Source organism: Sciurus carolinensis, chromosome 2 (genome assembly GCF_902686445.1).
Source record: "Sciurus carolinensis chromosome 2, mSciCar1.2, whole genome shotgun sequence".
NCBI lineage: Eukaryota > Metazoa > Chordata > Mammalia > Rodentia > Sciuridae > Sciurus > Sciurus carolinensis.
In genome coordinates, this window is record NC_062214.1 from 5,748,649 (window position 1) to 5,767,922 (window position 19,274).

Consider the following 19,274-nt stretch of genomic DNA (forward strand, 5'->3'; position numbering starts at 1 on the left):
GTTTTCCTCCTCAGACCACCCTCCATCTGCCCTGGCTGTCCTCCTTTTATTATTCGACCCTCTGACAACTTGGCAAGGTAGGCATTATCTGTGAACTCAAACTAATAAACAGAGGTGGAGAGCTGGCAAGGCCCAGGATGGTCACAGAGCCGATGGGCGCGGGGCCAGGGCCAGCGCCCAGGCCAGGGTCTCGAGCTCCCAGGTGAACGTGGACTTCGTTGCCCATCTGGCTGCCATTGAGAAGAGGGAGAAGGTGGGAAAGGAGGACAGACACGGGCTGCCGGAGAACGTCAAGTCCCCAGGACAACAAGGGGTCTGACTGCGAGAGAGGGAAGGTGGTGGCCTGGCCAGCCCTGTCTGTCCCTCCGTCTGCAGTGCCTGCTCCCAGGAGGGGCACACTCCATGCAGGCTCTGCGGCCACCGGACCCACCCAGACAGAAGGGTGTCCCCCGAGGTGTGCATGGTGGTCTCAGCAGCCCTCCGTAAAGAGAACACCTGGAAGCCCACAGGCGTCTCTCAGCAGGGGTTAGCGGTACGAACTGCGGCAGACCCACGCTGCAGGACTGCGCGGGGCAGCAGACAGGCGGACCTCGCCGCGGCCAGCGGGGGACAGCAGCGGGGAAGCCAGCCTGGAACTCTACTCCCAGCGAGGCAAAGGAATCCCACGGGGGGAAAGCAGGCGAGGGGCGACGGGTGCAGCAGTGAGCCAGGGCGGAAGGACACGGGCCGTGCTGTGTGGCCGAGGGACGTGCTCTGGTGGCAGATGTCACAGACACTGGATTGCACACTCGGCATATGCGCTTGGAGTGCACTCACTCTAAATTACACGCTCACCATAGGGCATGTGCCCTGAGCTCCAACACAGCTCTGAGGGGGTTGGAGAGGAAAAAGAAACAAAAGAAGTTTTTTTCTGAACAATTTAGCGCTATGGGGTGGGTGTGGGGAGAGCCCTTCCCCGGCACTTGGGGCGGGAAGATAACCCCACGGACACCTGCCTGTGCAGATCGCGTGTGTCAAAGCCATCACCACAAGCGTGCACCAGGGATGGACGCTTTTCATTTCCTTGGGATGCTGGAGTCCGAGAAGTAAGACTGGTGGCTGAGGTTCCCCTGGGATTCATCCCACAGTGGTTCACAATCATGCAAAGTTGGAAACCGTCACTGCTGAGGAGAGCGAGTTGTGTATGTTCATGAAGCTAAGCAGACGCTACAGGCCAGCGAAGAAGCCACGCCAGGCTGTGTCACCACCACATCTGAACACAGCTCCTGCCACACACCCAAACTGAGGGGCTGCTTCCCCTGGCTGTGGTCATGAAGGCGATAGAAGCAGGTTGAATCCAAGTCGGTCCTTCCTGGAGTCTGCCCGCTCCATCACTGAGCTATGCTGCTTCCAATCTGGGCACAAGGAGGGAGTCATTCTGAGCAAGGGACCTTGCAGAAGAACATGAGGACAGAGGGGCAAGGGGTTGACGATGGGCCAGCCAGATGGGAGCGTGCGCTCAGTGGAGACAGCAGTTAGTGAGGGTTCAACAGACAAGAGCTACCCACCCTGTGCCATGCGCGTCACCGTCCCCGGAAGTTTGCCTTCCTACGTGTCAAGCAGCATTTGTCACACACACAGAGGCACCACAGACACAGCGTCTTTCGCCCTACATCAGATGCGTGGTACGTTACCGTGGACCACACATCTCACTCGGCCTGCACGCCAGGGCAGAACTAGGTTGGCACCGGGTCAGGCTCCATCCTCCACCCTGGCCGCCAGTGGCACCAGCAGGTGGAATACCCAGCCCTCCATTAGCATCTCTCTGCAAAAAGCTGTGGACACCTGTGGGGTTCTGCTGGGTGCATGCCACTCAACTGTGCAGGGTCCAACCTGAGGCACTGCCCTGGGGGGAGGAACCCAGGCCTCGAACATGGAGCCATGTGCTCTACTGCCGAGCTACATCCACGGCCCCCTTTTCTTGAAATTTTACTTTGAGACAGCATCTTACCAAGTTGCAGAGGCTGTCCTTGAACTTGAGATCCTCCTGATGGGATTACAAGGCTTGTGCCCCTGCGCCTGGCTCGTTGGGGCTCCCTCTGCTTCCTGGGACACAGCATGCCTTGGGCAGCGGAAGTGAGGCAGGTGAAGCCAGCTGTTCAGACAGGAGGCAAAGTGCTCCCGGGTTTGGATGTGCAACATCCGCACATCCCTGGGAACTCGGCTGCAAGCTGCACACAGGAAGCTCTTAGACCTTTGCTAGACCAGCTTCTTTCTGCCAGGTAGGGCTCAGCTCAAATGTCACCTCCTCCAGGAAGCTGCCTTGACTGCACCTGTCTGAAATAAGCTTCGCTCCTGTTCTCTTCTTCCAAGCACCACTGCTATCTGAAAATGCTGCCTTTTCCAACAGCACTGGGACTCGCAGTACTGTGCACTCTACCACGAAGCCACGTTCCGAGCCCTTTTATTTACTTACTAAATAAATATATTACCTTACTAAATTGCCCAGGCTGGCCTTGAACTTGCAGTCCTCCTGCCTCAGCCTCCCCAGTCCCTGGGATCACAGGCACACACCACACTCAGGCTGAAACCATTTGTTCATTGTCTGGTTCCACCAGCAGTCTAGGTTCCCTGCCAGTCGAGCCGCGTCCACCTCGTTCACAATTCTGTCTGTTAGAACAAAGCTCAGCATCCAGGAGGCCTTCAGTGGACGTTCGTTGATAAATGCAACCAGAACTGGCAAGCCTCCACACCCCCGGCCTCCACCGTGAGCCTAGACAAAGGCGGGCGCAGTCCTCGAGAGAAACAGACGGAGCCAGGGACACACATACCCAATCTGTTTGCCACTTGGCATTTGAGTGGCCCTTTCAGGAATGTGTGTGGTCTGAACTCCACTGGCCTTCCCACGTCACCGTCAGATCCCCGTCCTCCCACGTCACCGTCAGATCTCCGTGCTCCCAGGTCACCGTCAGATCCCCGTGCTCCCACGTCACCGTCAGATCTCCGTGCTCCCACATCTGCTGGCACCACCACCCCGCCGCATTCCAACCCTGGGGTCTTCTGGGGTTTTCTCTGCTCTGTGGTGAACAGACCATGCACATTCTGCCTCAGGGCCTTTGCCTACACTTTCTTTTTGGAATTCTCCTCCCAATATTTGGTGGCTTACCCTCTCATCCATGGGTGTTTTGCCCAATTATTTTTTAGTGATTTCACCTGGAATATTTTTTTCTTTTTCTTTTTCCAACCATTCAAGAGAGACAGATTCTGGAAACTAAGGCATGTTAGAACTGTGGAAAGAACCAGAGACGGTAGGGTGTGGGAAAAGATGGCTTTGAAAGAGTGAAAAATTCCTCTTAAAATGTTTGAAGGGGTCGTCTGAAGAGTGGTTTGTTTGTTCTGCGACATCGTCTGCTCAAGTGGGCTCCCACTGTGCAAGCTCTGCAGCCAGTTTTGACCTTGAGTTCTGCTGCCCTTGGGCGCCACCTCGGAGCTCCGAGGACCCCAGGACAGCCTGAAGATGCTGTCCCCTGCCTCCAGCTCGGCCCAGCTCCCCTCCCTGGTGCCCCCCACCCCCCAAGCCCTCGCCCTCCTAACAAGCCAGCGTCTGCTGCGCTCTCCAGGAGCTAGCTCCCTGCAGGTGAAAGGGCTCCACCTTTTCTTCCCCAGCACCAGCTGCAGGTGCTCAGTGACAAGTCTTCCCCAGGAGGCAGGTCCCAGAGTGAGGTGTGATGGCAAGGCAACCCCGTCCTTCCGAAGGTCCAAAGAGAATGAAATGGGAGGCGGTGCAGGGCCTTGGGAAAGCCCCTTCTCTGGGCCTCCGTTTACCTGTAAAATGACACGCTGAGACAAGTTTTCTCGGATTCTGACAGTTTGCTTAAGTGGAAGAGAGAGGCACCGAGAACGTGACCAGAGACACGCCTTCCCCCAGAGCAAGTCCCCCCTCTGAGCCACCGACCTCAGGAGGCACAGGATGAAAGCCCTCTGGGGGGCAGCGTGGAGGGGCCGGGGACCGCTCGCCCCAGTTTGGCCCTGCTGTTCAGCGACACGCTTCCTGAGCGTCTGCGCTGTGCCGGCATTGAGCTAGTCAGGGCATCGTGAGAACCTCGAGGACAAGACAGAGCAGCGCTGCCCTCGTGAATTCAAGGCCTGCTGGAGGCCAGCAGAGTGTCCCAGGTGCTAGAGGCCACTGGCTGCAACAGGAGCTCCAGAACAAGAGCACGTCACCTGGAGGATGCTGGGGACGCAGCAAGTCACACCACCCCACCTCCACTGCAGGATGCGACTCAGTAGAATTTCAAAACTAGGAGGTCCTGGAAGACAGTATTCCTAAATTCATCCCAAGGTCAGGATCGCCAAGAGGAGTTTGTGTGAAGTACAGATTCCTGAATCCTCTACCCAGCGTTCCTGCTCCCGTAGGCCGAGGGCAGGGAAGAACACCCGCGTTAGGTGCTCTGATGATCGACGGGCTCAGGAGTCGCAGCTCAGGACTCGACGGCGGGAGACACAGACGCACCCACCGACATGGAGCAAGCCGAGGGAGGAGGGAGAGGGACCGCAGAGCCTGGGTTTTCCTGGGACAAGGATGCCGACTGCTCTGGAAGGACTAGCTTGCACGTTGACAGGTGGGCCTGACCCGGGCAGCAGGCCCCGTTCTTTGTGCAGATGGGAAAGACCCCAGGGCAAGAAAACAACCAAGGAAAATGTCCTTCTGTGAGCACTCGCAAGAGGGCCCCACGGCTGACAGGACACAGTCCCACAAGCATGTTGCTCAAAACAACAGAGATGCACGTCTCACAGTTCCAGAGGCCAGAATCCAAAGTCGAGGTGCGCGCAGAGCCGGGCGCCCTCTCAAAGACCGAGCGGACACATCCGGCAGGGACACATCTCCAAGCCCCTCGGCCAAGCTGCACCGCAGCGCTCTGCTCCCGTCCTGACGCGGTGCTCCCCTCGGGGTCTGCTGCCTCTTCCTGTAAGGACAGGAGCCCTGGGATCAAAGGTCACCGATTCCAGGATGACCTCAACTCAATTACCTGCAACGACGCTATTTCCCAAGGCCTCATTCTGGGCTACTGGGGGTTAGGGCTTCAACATGCCTTTTGGGGGACATGATTCAATCCATAACACCCATAAAATCCCAAAGGCCTTCAAGCCTCAGCCAAGGCCAGATGCCAAGACCCCTCAACCCACTCAGCTCTGCTGGCTCAGGAGGCCGCTCCTAGGGCTAAAGTTCTCTTCGGAAAAAAATGAGAAGCCACAAGCAGCACCACGTGTCCCGATGAAAAGTCACACTGAAATCGGCGAGAACTTGTAAACATTCCTAGCAAAGCCGCCCCTGGAAGCAGGCCTCTGGACTCGGTTTCCGCGCCTTTCTCCTTCCCATCTCCTCCATCGAGATGTTATCCAAAGGGAGCAAGGAAATCACAGCGCTTCTGACAGTGCCAACAATAACCGAGCATTCCATGCAACAGGGGCTCTGCCCGAGAGCAATTCTAAAATCGGAAGGTCAAGTTTGTTTCTGCAGAAGATCACGTTCGGTGTTACCAGCGGACAGCACTCTCAAGGCGTGATGTGTCTTGCATCAAAAGGGACCTCAGCACAAGGCCAGCCCAGGCCCGCAAACCAGGAAGGTGGCAGGTCTTTGTGAATTCACCTATCCCCAAGGCTCCCAGGGGGTGACCTGAAGATTTCAAAGAAGCAAATGAGGACTGTCGCCTAGAACAGAAACCCCAGGTATGCTAAGACCTGGGAAAGGCAAGTCCAGTCATCCAAGAACAACATCTGCTCCGGGAGGACAGAGCCCACGGACTGCAGCAGTCAAGCGTGCAAAGCGGACCTTCCTGCATCTCCAGCTAGGGGGACAGCCCAGGCCACCCCTGGGCTCAGCTGGCTAGAGACGACTTGGCCAAGGGTGGCTGCTCTGCAGGGCCAACAGAAAGCTCCAAGCATTGCTGTGGGAACCCCAGGCTGCTCTTCCCCTCGGAGGCCAGGTTCTCCCCCTGCGTGTAAAGGCGAGCAGATTCACTGCCACCTCATGACACCACTCTACCCACCTGCAAAAGGGAGGAGACTGGGGAAGCACCTGGAAGTAACAGCAACCTCTTCAGCAAAGTGACAGCCGGGAAACCAGGAATGGGTGCCACAAACCCAATCCCCGCTGAGTCCCGCAGAAGTCTCTCCTGGTCCGTGACCTGGTTCATTACGGTTTTCAACATTCAAATCCAGGAACTCTGGGGGCTCAGAGCTCACCCTGATGCTAGACCCCCAAAAGGAAGAGGATGACGGTCATTGCTGTGAAATCATTTCAAACGAGGAACGAGACTAATCATTCCTTTCCTAACCCACAAATCCAATCACACAAACGGAAGACAGCCAGGAACTGCCACAGGAAACGCTCTCTCTGACCTTCCTGAGACCCTACCGGTGTGCCATCTGCAGGGCAGGACACTTCCCAGGCACCAGGTCCCTGGAGGCCAAGTCTCCAGCTGCCCAGGAGTCCCGCAGGTAAATCAAGCAACTGACGGGGCTTCCTGCAGTGCAACCAGGGGCAAAAGGAAGCCCCTATTTCCTCCCCCAGGGCAGTGACATCAAGCACCTAACAGAAAGCAAGCTGTCTGTGGAACAGCCAGCGCGCAGCCCTGGGGCAGGGACAAGGGAAGACATGCTCACACAGGGCTCAGAACAAAGCCCACACTGGCCCCTGAGGGACAAGGTCCAGCGACCTAATGCCAGGGGGCAGGCCCACACTCACTGCAAGCAGCCAGTGGTCAAGGGGTACTCTTGAGGGTACTCGGTTCTGTTTTCCGTGGCACTGAATCAAAGAGGTTGGGCAGAAAACTCTGTCACTGCCGTGCAACCCTATTCCCAGCGAGCCTAGTGACTGCCTGCCACCAATAACAACCAAGATCAGGGAGAAGCCAGCACAGAGTCAGGCACAGGGGCCCTGCTCTCGACTCTTCCATCCTGGGCCGATGGGGGCGGGGAGGCAGTGAGTTCAGAGCACTCTCTGCATCGCAATGCGGCACAGCTCCCACAATCCTACCTCCAGTTCAGACGCAAGTTTGCAGGTAAGAAAACAGGCCTTCTTCCTCGAGCCCTTTGCCCCGGTGACTTTCCCTAACACCCAATGTCTTAAGCCCTGATTGAGAAATAACTACCAACCTAAGACCTCTTTTTGCTGCTCTGAAGGAGAGCAATTGTCATCCTGACTTATCAACCAGATAAATCCAACTTAATGGGAACGTTCGGTGGCCAAGGAAAAGCTGCCAAGAGAAAGTATTGGGTTGGCAGAGCTTGAATTACTTAATAACAACCACTGGCAACACCAAGTGCGGAACGGCCGAGCACGAGGTGGAGAATCACAAATGAAGGACGATGAGCGCGGAGCTGCGGGAGTGCCCTCATCCCACGTGGAAAAGCCTTGCGCGCCCACTTCCTTTGAAGCCTGGCCACACATGCCAAACCATAAACATATCACTTCCTGGCGGATATGCCAGGCCACTTCAACTTGAGATGAGTGCCAGCAGTGTTCATCCAAGACCTCTGCAAACATCCAGCGAGGACACAACCCCTGCCAGACTCCTCCGCTCCTGAGATGCATGAAGACCCGATCTCGGGTTTGCCCTGCAGGCAGACCAAATGACTAGGATGCCTTGGGCAGAGGCCCTGTTCCCAAAGATGGAGAATTGTGATTCATGAAACAGGGACACCCTACCCCTCCACTGCCTGCATTTGACAGAACGCCAAGTCTTCTGAGGCACGTCTGCCCAGGAAATACCTGTGATCTCATGTCCACTCCTGAGCAGCATCCAGCATCTCAGCATGCTGAGTGCAGGGCAGGAACACACCCACCCTCAGGGGACGGACACCCTTCTGGAAACCTGTGTCCTGGGCTCGGGGTGTGTAGCTCAGTGCTTATTAGCATGCCTGCTGCCCTGGGTTCCATCCCCAGCACCAAACAGAGAAAACAAAAAAAAAGTTGGTCTGTCGCTCTCAAAGTCAAAAAACTGCCCCTCACACACTTCCCAATACTCAAGTGGGGAGGATGGTCCCATCTGCTGTCGAGATACTGGTGTTAGTGCAAAGACCCGGGGCAGCTGAGAAGTCTCCCCAGTGAGAGAAAACAAAACTCAAGTTTCCTTCCTGGCAGACAACTTTTCTGCCCAGTCTACTGTATTAATAAGCCACAGTCAAGCCATAAATTATCTTCCACTCATCGTAGGGACTTAAAGAAAACAAGACCAAAAAAAAAATCAAGTTAGAACCAGACTTTCAAGGATTCTATCGAGAATACTTTTTATTATACAGGTATCATATGCACACAATAATTTGGGGAACATTTACAGGCACGGAGTTCAATTCCAAAGCTCCATTTCACCCACACTAACTATAACGCACATTCACCTTGAGGTTCAGCCCCATAGGAATGAGACGCCAAGTTATTGCTTTCTGAACAGAGAACTCCAATTAAATAGAATCTTCCAAACCAAGAACAAAGCCCTGTATCCTCTTAATTCTTCATACCCTGTGTACAGATGAATAAAATCTAAAGACGTGTTATAGATTACCCCACCACCATTAAAAGTTAATATTAAAATCGAATCCCGTTTCTCAAAAAGTCATAAGAAGTGCATCAGTATTTACAGACCCCATTAAATTATGCATAAATAAAATCTGTACACTCAACACACTGTTTCTCAAAACACAGAGCCTCCACAGGGACTTGGGGGTGACAGGCAGCCAACGCTTCATGTCCACCCTTTTCAAGTTTATCAAAAAATCAAGATCTGAAATAAATATGCAAATAAAGCTTCAGTACCTTACAGGAACCTGTCATTTCTAAGAGTCGCCCATTTAAAGAGTTAACTTTCAAAGTTAAAAAAAAAAAAAAAGAGAGAGAGAGACAAGAAAAGAAAAATGAAATCGTCAGCAGGCATTGTTTCTACAAGTTTCCTACAACCAGAAGGCCCCTCTGGGCACAGGGTCTGCACCCACCCGCCAGCTGCTCACTAGACTCTGAGCACAGGGCACCTGGCCTCCTCCTGGAGGGCACGATGGCTTAAGAAGGTAGGTAAAGACTGATTTTTGAAAAACTATTTAGTGGACGTAAAAACCAGCCATATCTTAACACTGAATAAAATAAGTTATTGTTGATCTGAATCGCATCGATCTGACGTCTCAACAGCTGGGCCCGTGGCTTCTTGTCAGCCCAGGGAACTTACAAAAAGGTTCTAAAACTTGTAGCACCACTTTCAGAGGAAGAAGGGACGGGGTTTCCAAAAAATAAACGTTCAACAAGTAAAAAAACCAAAACCCAGTACTTGTCACCTTGGGATCATGTGTCCAAGGTCAGACACTGCAGTGCTGGAGAAGCCACAGGGATCCAGGAGGGCAGGTCAAGATGGTACAAGCCTCCAGTAACAAGAGGCCTTAGGGTAGGTGGGTAAGGGAGGCTGGAAGCTTCTCTCCCCCGCAGGAGCACTTCCCAGTCTGTCCCAGCGGAGTAGGAATCTCGGTCCTTTCCCTTCCCGCCCTCTGCTCAGCCTCATTTTACTTCCTGTGCTTCTCCATTTTCTCCAGGGTCTTATTAGAATCTGCTGGACTCTGGTCTCCGGGGTTCATATAGGATTTGTCTATGACAATCAGAGCTTCTTTGATGTAGTTCTGCACCGCAGACACAGCGGCGCAGATGGCCTGGCTGCCAAACCCGTGGGTAATCAGGCTGAAATGAGACAAGCAGTTCTGCATGTTCGTTTCCAAGATTGGGGAGGGCCTGTTGTTCCCGTTGGGTGTTCGGTCTTGATTGAGGAGGTCTGTGAATTCTTTACACACTTGCCTGTGAAGACATCAGTAGAGTCCAGTGAGCTCTACCCAGCTCTTTAGGGAAGGAACGCAGGACAAATGACCCTGAGGATGAGCAGCCTAGCCGAACCAAGCAAGGGGAACAGAAACTACCGCCAGCCAACTGCTGCACTGAGCACCTATTACGTGCCAGACCCTGAACTAGGCTCTTTTCAAGCACTACCTTATCTATCCTCAATGAAATTAGAAGTAACAGGATTAACCCCACAACTAGGCAAGACTACCAGGACTCTGAGGTCAAGGCAGGGTTTATTTTGGTGCAAAGTGGTTCCAATAAATAAGCACTCATCAGGAACCCAGAGAATCACGAGTCCTCCTGAAACCCACACTCTGTCCAGGCTGGTTCACTGCACTCCTGCCTTCTCTCCTGGACTTGACTGGTTCTGCTTCATTTAGCTTGATTTTAAAATCAACCTACTGTGGGTTTCCATGAGAAACTCCGCAGCTGCACTGAGTAGCATTTGAGACAATTAATTGGTTCAGGACTCTCTTTCAAATCACCCTGAACTTTGCATTTAAAAAACAGTCTGTTATCAGGAGGCAGAAGACAATCTCTTTACAGCCTGTGACAAAACAAATTTTTATAAGCTATGCAAATATAGAAATGGAAGGGGGCTGAATCAGGTTGAGCTGAGTAACTAGGCAGCCCAGACCTTGCAAACCCTACAAGAAGGTTAATGGCTTTGACTTGGGAATGGGGCTGTCTTGGCGTCTTCCTTCACCACACCCTATTTCACCACTGGCTCCTCTTCTGAGCTGCAAGGACTGCACCTGAAGGTCTGCGACAGCAAGGACACTTACTGAGCGGCCAGCAGCATGTTCTTCCTGGTGGCCATCTCGTTCCGCCCGCCCAGGTGAGGCCTGGTTAAGTATTCGGCCACTGGTTTACTAGGAAACTCCGCTTCACAGACATAGGCAAAGTCGCGAGCCAAGTGAACAGCTTCGCCTAGAATCATCAGCAAGGGCGACAGGGTTAGGTTTTGGATGGCTACAGGAACTGCCAGCAAAATGCCCCTTCTCTTTTCCCAGCACGAACTGTCTGCCAGTCACTTTGCATTCTAAGATGAATTCACGCGGGGCAAAAAACTCCACAGCAGGCAGGCAGGCCTTCCGGGGTGCCCTCCGCAGATGCGCTGCCTGGGACGAGAGGGTGAGGAGCACAGGTCAGGGCGAAGCACCTGAAGTCTGTTCCTGTGCTGGGGACAGTTCCCCGGTCCTCTACTCCATGGTTATCAGAGGCCCACACTTTCTCTTGCTAGTAAGTTTTTGTGGGGAAGCAGGAAAATGAAGGGAGATGAGCACCTCTCATCCCAGGAAGGAAACCGGGAGTCGTCTCCCAGCAGAAAGGCGCCTTTTCTGGCCCCGGGGGAGCAAGACGGGAGGGCTTTGCAAAACCCCAGATGGTGCAGGGGCCCTCGTGCCTAGGGATCAGAATCTGAGAGCCATTGTTGGGCACGTGCATTCATGCGAGCCCCCTGCCTGGCTGGCCGGTCAGGAAACCTGGCAGAGGCACCGAGCTCTATGCAGAAGCCGAGCTTCCCTGCAGGACAGCTGTTCCCAAGCAGGCAGCCCTTCCTCCCTGCCCGACTTCTGAGGCGCAGGGGCTCTGCCAGGTCTCTCAGCACCACAGTCACACCCGGAGGCCAGGGGAATAAGGTGCTCAAGTGACCACGCGGCTCACAGAGCCCACTGCTCACTGGCTTCCCCAGCCTGGGGCCTGGCCGGCACCCCGCTGAGGGCGAGGGGCTGGGGCTCCGCCCTGCCTCAGGCCCTCGCTCCAGCTCCACCAGCTCGGGTTCCTGCGCAGTAACAGTGCTGCTGGCTTTGTTTTTTATCTTTTTTTAATTATTTACTTTTTCCTCACCCCTATTAAAGGCCATATTGCATTCTTGGCTACTTTCCAGGTCAGGGGAAGAGTCTCCCATCCAAGAAGCTAAGAGGCACATACTATGATCTGAGAACGGGGACTGGGGGCTCGTTTGTGGGCTGGAGGTCTGTTTTCCCCCCTATAATGGGATTGAACCCCAGGCACCCTGTCATGGCTCACCCCTCGCCCTTTCTTGAAATTTTATTTTGAGACAGGGTCTCACGAAGACTGGCCCTCAGGCTTATGCTCTTCCTGACCAGCCTGCCAAGTAGCTGGGAGGACAGGTGTGTTCCCATTTTGATGGAAAGAAAGGACGGAATTAAACTGGGCACCTCCCATTGTGTGCACTGAGCACAATCCCAAGAGTCCACAGCTCCAAAACCATTTCAGAAGTGTCACTTTTGACCACCAGTAAGTAAGCTGCTTTTAAAAGCCGTAGCTACTGATCAGCTGTACCCTTCAAACACCGGTTCATGAAACAGGAAATGTTTCTTCACCCCTGTAGCATTTTAGGTCAGGAAAACCAAGTTCTCTGTCAACCAATAGGCTTTCTGGGGAACCCAGAGCAGAATGCATGAGCAGTCATACACAAGTGTTAGCTTACTTGATAAAATTATGGTCAGGTAAAGGACGTGACAATTCACACTGCTTTCATCTTTACTTGTGACCGAGTCTTATGAATTGTTTTCTGCCTCTTTACTGACAAAGTCCTAAAGACAGCACACACTTAAGGCACCACAAAACAAGAAGGTAATAGCACCGACCTTCCACCAAGGATGTCAGGAGGGTCACGTGAGCTGCTTTCCGTCTCCCCGCTGGAAGATTCAGCCCAATCTTGTCCAACTTCTCCCGCAGCGATCGGCCTCCATTTTTGGACTTGGCTCTGGGTAAAAGAAAGTCGACTATTCTCAAGAAACCACACTCTGAAAATTCTACAGTCCCTATGTGCTGCTGTCAAAGCTGAGTCCATCAAAGCCTGCATGATGAGAATCAACATCCAAAGTGCTACCTGGTCCCTGTTTAATTAATCCCTGTAAAATTCAAAATCAAAACCCTCCCCTAACATCACTTCCCTTCTGCCTTAGGGTTTTGTTGTTGTTTAATCACAGAATACTGCAAGTCGTACTGGAGTAGATAAATTTTCTCTCGTAAAATTGCAACAATCTCCAAAAACTCCCTGGGGCAATGAAGCCACGCAGCCCCCCTTCTCCTGGTACAGATGCTGCTGCTTCATGCACAGAATCAAATCCCAAGCAAATGATAATTTGTGAGCGCTGTTTTAGCACTTCCTTCTACATTTGGCACTTTCTAAAAGAGAAGAAAGAAATGTACTGAAAACCCTCCCTAAGCCCATTACAATTCAGTGTTAGGTATAAAAGTTACATAAATGTTAAAAATACCTCCAGGCCCTTTTATACATTCACCTTCAAATCCCCAATCTCAGAGCCCAGTACCTTCTGAGAACACCTCCCAGCAATGAGGCATTTAAGCATTCAGGCGGTGACAATCGCCTCTGCACTTCAGCCACCGTCACTTTATACTTGGACGTGGAGCTGAGGAGGGACAGTCTTCCGGGAACAGAGCAGAAGACCTCACTGGGATTCATCACGGCTCCTACCAGCTCCTTCTGACAGGGAAGACTCAGGGGATTCTTAGTCATAGAAATGGGACCTGTGAGACAAGACCAGGTCTGGTGGTCAGAGTTGCAGACATTTGGGGGAAAAAAAAAACAAAACCACTAACCAAAGGTGAAAGCACTTTCAGACAGCTTCACATGCTGGATTACAAACTGCAAGCAGTTCTTTCCCCACCCGCACTGGGGATGCATCCCAGGGCCTCGCACACGCTAGGCAAGCACTCTACCACTGAGCTAGTTACCGGCTCTTTTTTACTTTGACACAGGGTTTCACTAAGTTGCTGAGGCTGGCCTCAAATTTGCAATCCTCCTGTCTCAGCCTTCTGGGTAGAAGGGATTACAGGCGTGTACCACCACACCCTGCTCAGGCAGATTGTTTAAAGCCTTGTTCTTTCTTTATTCAAAGACAAATCAAATCTGAAATTCACAAGGTAACACCTTGGAAAGTTAATTAGTCAAGATTTCAAGTGTGGAGGTTTTCCAGTTCCTGGCCATTGCTGCAATCTTTTTAATTAAATCATTTGTTTTCAGACGACTGCTTAAATATTAAATACATGGTGATTTGTTCTCCCTCAATCAATGAACAACTAATAAAAGCACAGGACAAATTCAGATCCATTGCCAAAACCCTTTAATGCAGCTGATCACAATAAATTTAAAAATATAAATTAATCCCTTTCTTTGTTAAGTTTACTGGGAAATTTTATTTTCCAAGTTTTTCTCCAAATTCCATTTCCCCCACTCCCCAATCTACTCAAACAGTTCAATTTCAAGTAACAGACCTTGACTACCTTTAATTTAGGTCTATTCCAATTCCCCAAACAGTCAGACTGGTAATCCTGTCAGTATGTAACTTAGATTTACTCACTCAAAGTAATCCAATTTTCTCCATCTCCTCCCTCCCCTGCAAAAACCCAACTTCTGACTGATCACGGAGCTCGGTCCCTTTCAGGTCTGTTCGTTTGGTAGGCCAAACTGTTTCGAAACTTTTCTTGCAGGTCAGAATTAACTACTCCTCCCCTATGCGTGTTTGAAATCACATCAACTCGTTCTACAATTAAAACTGTCATCAGAACCAACAACTAAGGTGTGAGCTGCAGATGTTTTTTCCCACCCCCAAATTAAATCTCAAGACCGACTCTGGAAGACTTTCTCCTCTAGCATTCAGAGGGTCACGTTTCCCCCGGAGACCTCTATGAAGCAGGGACGCAGGAGATTGAGAGACAGCTCCCGAGAGTTCCACCAGAGTGTCCCTTTCACTCAGATCAGGGATGCCCTCTTCTCACTCCTACAAACCTAGCCTCCCTCAGTCCTGTGGGTCCCCTCAATCACACAGTGTTCCATGTTGGCCACCCAGGACCCCCATCCTGCCAGCAAGTTGGTGACTTCACAAGCTGGGCTGCCTGCACAGCAGCCAGAGGATGAAAAAAAAAAAAAAAAAGAAGAAGAAGAAAAACAACCCCCGGCCACTCTTTACCTTTGCGGATTACAGTCTGATCGTGCCCAAGCAGGTGTGGGTCGTCGACATTCTGAGGGAGAAATGACAAAGTTTCCTTTAAGTTGGGGGGCAACGTGGCATGCGGGGTGGCTGTAGGGCAAAGTCCCCGCCGGGCCTTGGCGCCGCTCACCTGCACCTCTTCCATCTGGTGGGCCATATCGTGGAGTCCCAGGTTCTCGGCCAGGCCGGCGGCGTCCAGGGCGTGAGCGTGGGGCAGCAGCAGGTCCGAGCGGCGGTAGGCATCCCTGCGGGCACCCACGGTGCCTCCCTCCAGCCCGGAGAGGTGGGGGAGCAGGCCGGCCGGGCGCCCGTGGTGCGAAGGCAGGCCGGCCCCCTCCTGGCTCTGGCGGCCGGGCCAGGCCTGCTGTTGGCTGCCGGCGGCCGCAGGCTGGTGCAGGGGGTTGATGGCCGCAGCGTAGGCTTCTCCCAGATGCGAGTAGGGATCGGCCGACTGCGAGTAGGCCAGCTGCTGGTAGGGCGGCGGGAAGTAAGGCGGCGGCTGGTATTCGGCGACTCCCGCGTGGGACAGCGGCGGCGCGGAGCTGTACAGGTGCTGCCCTGCGGAGGAGAGGTGGGGGATGCGCGGGTTCCCGTTGCTGCTCGCATCGTGGCGATCCTGGAAGAGAAAAACGGAGACCCGGTTGGTGCGAAACCCTGCTCCTGCGAACCAGCGGGCTGGCAGCGCCAGGGGCGCCGGGAACCCCAGGAGGCCCGAGCCTTGGAGCCCGGGGGCACAGCGCCGCGGGATTTCGTTGTCCACCGAGTGCAGTGACTTCCAGTGAGGAAGGAGCGGCTGGTTTGAGACCTGAGGGCACGAGTCCTCGCAGCCCGGCGGCGAACATCTGGGCGCTCCGGCGCCCGAGGCGCTCGGAGGGGCCAACTCGGGACCTCGGGTCCTGGGCCGGGGAAGAGCGGGGCCGAGGCAGCAGCCCGAACTCGGGGAGCAAGCCGGCCTGCGGCGAACACCGTGCAGAGCGCGCTCGCTCGTCAGCCCGCACATGTTGCAGTCGCGCGGCGAAAGGCAAGCAGCTGACAGGGATAATGCGCACCGCGCCGGAGGTGCGCAACTTCTCCGCCCCAGGGACCCTCCCTTCCACGCCCTTAGGACAAAGACCTCCGGGCAGGTGACGCTCCCAGGCACAGCCTGCCATCCAACACCGCCTGAGGATCTAGGGAGGGAACGCGCGCGGCCACGGTTGTCCTCCCTGCTAGCCAGGCCCGGCCAAGTGGAGCTAAGAAGTGAGATCGCCCTGCCCGGCCAAGGCCCTTTCCCACACATCCGGGTGCAGAGGGAGAATGAAAAGACCCTGAAAATTGGGCAACCTTGCCTGCTCCCGTCCCCTCGCCCCTCGGCGGCCCGACTTAATTCCTAAAAGATGTGTTTCCATCTGTCCTGGGGTCACAAGGGTAGCAGGGAAACAGGAGAAACATGGTACTGTCGCCCCCTAGCGGAAGTGTCCGGGCCTGCGAGCAGGGGCAGCCCCTCCAGCTCCAGGAGAGCCGTGCGCTCCAGCGTCCGGGCCGCCCGGGCTCCTCTCTGCACGCGCCCGGGTGCTCGACTCCCGCCGCCTGCGTCTTCTTCCTCTTCCCGCTCGCCGCCTCCCTCCCTCCTACTCTCCGAAACTCTAGCTCAACCTGTCCGACAGGCTGGAGCACTCCCGAGCGCTCACGGCCCCATGTGGCCTCGGCCCCCCCAACACGCCCAGCCCCCACTTCTCCTGAAAGCCACGCTTCGGCTGCTTTCTTGCTTCCCTGAGAGGCAGCGGGGCAGGTGACAAGCCCGCCTTGGAGGAGGCTCTGCACAAGTGTCGCCGGCAGGTAGTCTCACTTGACCCCCTTTGGACCAAGGCTTCCTGCAAAAAAACCACGTCTAAGGGTTGCAGACGGGCGCTCTTCCGTGAAAACGGGAAGAAGGGCTGTTCTCTTCGGAGGAAACCGACTGGTAAGCGTTGTGGGTGGGATCTGCCATTCACTTTCCAGGCCTTGTTCCCTAGGGCTGGATATTTAGGAAAAGGCCCGGTACTGGAAAGAGGGCCCGCAGAAATGGGCTAAGGGGGTGTCAGGAGGACTGGACCCCGATCCGCCGAGAGATGAGAGTTCTTGCTCACTCGTCCCGGACCTCGGTCTGGTGTCCCTGCCTCCGCGACTGTACTCCGACGGGGCGGGGCTGCGCCCCGCGCCCCTGCGCCCCTGTGCCCCGCTCACCTCGCAGTCCTCTTCGTACTTGACATTATCGGTTATTTTCCACAACATGGCGTCCGGCGTCCCCCAAAACAGTCGCCAGTTAAATCCAGACTCCCCCCACCCCCCGAGCGGTAAATCCAAAATTGGGGTCACGGTGACCAAGCGCCTGCCGCCGCCCCGCCGCGCGCGCGCGGGTCTTGCTGTCCCGATCACCGGACGCGCATCGGGGGCCGTAAGAGCGTAGATGTGGCCGCCGCGGGTGTGGAGACCGCTGCCGTGGACCCGGGAAGCCGCGCCCGCACTGTGTCCCGGCGATAGCCGCGGGACCCGAGTGCCTTAATGAGAAGGAAATTATCATAACTCCTCCCCGGGGGCCGGCGCGAAGGCCCAGGCGCCGGGCGGGGCGGCCCCCAGCCAGTCCCAGCCTAGCTCCGCCCCGCACCCCGGCCTGGCGTCGCGCCGGGCCCCACGTTGCGAGGGGCTAGGAGGGGAGTCAGTAGACTGTACCTCGCTGGGAACCCCAGACCAGCGAGGCCTGGGCACCCCCACGCGCCTTCCTCTGCCACTCCCACCCCGCACACACCTGAGATCGGCAGAACTGGGAACCGGGATCCAAGCACCTATGAGCTGCTCTCTTTCACGTAAAAGGCCTTTTCACAATGTCCAAAAGACCGAGGTCACCTGGAAGTGGAGACTGTGCATGCGGGGTTCTCACGGTTAGAGCGCCCGTATCTCTAACAACACACCCCATCCCACCCGCCAAACGGGGACTTAAGAACTAGGCTGGGGTCGTGCAGCCGGAGCCCCGATCGGCCCCAGTCACCCCTACCCCTCTCCCAGGGTACTGCGCCGTCCTGACCCAGAGGGCCAGGGGTGAGGCATGGTTTCTTGCGAGTCTGCCCTAGTGCCTAAGAGGCAGCAGTCTATTCTACCGGCCCAAAAGCTGAGACAACGGCGTATCGCCGCTGTTGCCCGAAGCTGCACCTCCCGCCGCTGGGCTGCAAGGTACGCGCGTTCCACGGCTCAGCCCCACTTCTCTGCCCGGTCCAGCGCCGGATCCGCAACTGCCTCGGGCGGGTCACTAGATAGCCTCAACTCGCCATGGAAAAGAGGTGCCGGCCGAATAAAAACCGAAGCTCCACGGGAGGGTGGGGTAAGGGGGTACGAGGAAGAGGGAGGGGGCTTCAGAGAGAAGTGGGCATGCCCGTCCCACAGGTGGAGGGAGAAAACGAAACTTACTTCTGCCTCAACTCTGCCTCCACTCCCTCACAGTACTCGACGCCCACGCTAGAAAGCCACGCTCAGTGTTAATTTTTAAAATTTAAAGAAACGAAATTCATTGACCCTATTATTATAATTGACTTTCTCATTGCAAGAGGAAAGCTGTTAATTCTTGAGGGCAAAATGTGGTAGGACGGCCCAACTGGCTTCCGGGTCTGGATTTAAACATTCTCAATTGATTCCTAATCCAATTTTGTAAACCTCAATACTCATCCGTACAGTGCCTCCTCCGCCTGGGGTGGACTTGACTCCCCCCATCCAAACAGGACGGCTTCCTCCGCCCTTCTGCTCCTCCTCGGGTTGGTTTGAGCATTTCTTTAGACCCAGTTAGGCCTCAAAGTAAGGACTAAAATAAAAATAGATGTCCTCCAAGCGAAACGTTCCCCCTCTCCTTAGAGAGCAGCCAGGTCCGAGGTGATTTTTTGACCTGAGACCCAAAACCTGAAGTTTGAAACCATTGGGACTTTGCCGGCCAGGGATGTCTGCGGAGCTTTGAACTAAGCACGAAGGTCAATGAATTTAAACGACAAACGCAACCCTGACGCCTCACTTCCAAAACAAGCGCCTGGGGCGCGGGGTAAATAACGGCAGAAACAGCCAGCGCTCCTGGTATTCTCGGTGAGGGAACCCCGGCACCTGCTGGACCCAAGAATTTACCCCAGCGCCGCTAGTGCTCAGGACTAGGAAGACTGGGGTCCCAGGGCTCTCGCGAGAAGGAGGCTCCGGCGCCTCCTTCGGGCGCCCCAGACTCCCCAAAGGGTGACGCTGGGCTTTCCTCCACTCTGTTCCTTCTAGCCTCGGTTCTTCTCCAAGACCGACCCGGGGAGCAGCTTGAGAAAGTTGGGCTGTGCCGGCAACTTTACCTGCAGTCTGGGGCCAGGAGTGGGAAGGAAAGTGCTTGCCCCTACCCCAGGCCCTAGCCGTCCTTCCTTCCCGCGGCAGCTCTCGCCCGAGCCGCCGGGAGGAACAGA

General features: G+C 54.8%; 1 protein-coding gene across 1 annotated transcript; it reads right to left on the reverse strand.

The window, feature by feature from the left end:
* Positions 1–8,262: 8,262 nt before the first annotated feature.
* On the reverse strand, positions 8,263–17,319 carry Tfap2c (transcription factor AP-2 gamma). The gene is made up of 7 exons (XM_047540009.1): positions 17,044–17,319; positions 14,969–15,454; positions 14,818–14,869; positions 13,159–13,375; positions 12,469–12,587; positions 10,639–10,783; positions 8,263–9,811 (listed from the first exon to the last, which is right to left on the reverse strand). Exons 1-7 carry the CDS (start codon positions 17,089–17,091, stop codon positions 9,526–9,528), a joined length of 1,353 nt encoding a protein of 450 aa, XP_047395965.1. The 5' UTR covers positions 17,092–17,319; the 3' UTR covers positions 8,263–9,525.
* Positions 17,320–19,274: the final 1,955 nt, after the last annotated feature.

What these genes read in the sequence shown, in the direction of transcription:
- Tfap2c (XM_047540009.1), bottom strand. Translation starts at nt 17,091, where the DNA reads ATGTTGTGGAAAATAACCGATAATGTCAAGTACGAAGAGGACTGCGAG. An exon ending in ACCAGATGGAAGAGGTGCAG is followed by an intron (nt 14,870 to 14,968) that starts GTGAGCGGCGCC and finishes TTTCTCCCTCAG; the next exon opens with AATGTCGACGACCCACACCT. An exon ending in AACATGCTGCTGGCCGCTCA is followed by an intron (nt 9,812 to 10,638) that starts GTAAGTGTCCTT and finishes ATGTCTTCACAG; the next exon opens with GCAAGTGTGTAAAGAATTCA.